The 350-nt window shown below is 66.3% G+C and overlaps 1 protein-coding gene across 1 annotated transcript in view; it reads right to left on the reverse strand.

The window, feature by feature from the left end:
* Window positions 1-171: 171 nt before the first annotated feature.
* LOC103779407 (ras-related protein Rab-26-like) overlaps window positions 172-350 on the reverse strand; it is a 5,864-nt gene continuing 5,685 nt past the window's right edge. Inside the window, exon 8 of the mRNA XM_008947034.1 lies at window positions 172-274. Coding sequence (XP_008945282.1) covers window positions 172-274 — 103 coding nt within the window. The remainder of the gene's footprint in view (window positions 275-350) is intronic.

The following is a 350-nucleotide window of genomic DNA, read 5'->3' on the forward strand; positions in this document are numbered from 1 at the left end:
GGGGGCTCGGGCTGCACCCAGGCCAACCCACCCGAGAGCTCCTGCTGCTGCCCTTCCCTCCCCCCGGCCCCGCTGGCCCCCGGGCACACACAGACACAGGGACAGACATGCAGACGTTGCCCACGAGGCGAGGGGGGCACACGGGCACCGGTGCCAGTCTCTGCCCGGCCGTCAGGACCTGCAGCAGCCCGAGCCTCTCACTTCCTTCTTCACGTAGTCGTGGAGCTTGAACCTGGGCTCGTTGGGCAGCTTCATGGACCTGTGCTTCAGTTCCCTGTGGGAAGGGGAAAATCCCAAAACCCCAGCGTGGTGGGGTTGGGAGGGACCTCTGGAGATCATCTCCTCCAACC

This window comes from Merops nubicus, unplaced genomic scaffold, assembly GCF_000691845.1.
Source record: "Merops nubicus isolate BGI_N331 unplaced genomic scaffold, ASM69184v1 scaffold34269, whole genome shotgun sequence".
Taxonomy (NCBI): Eukaryota; Metazoa; Chordata; class Aves; order Coraciiformes; family Meropidae; genus Merops; species Merops nubicus.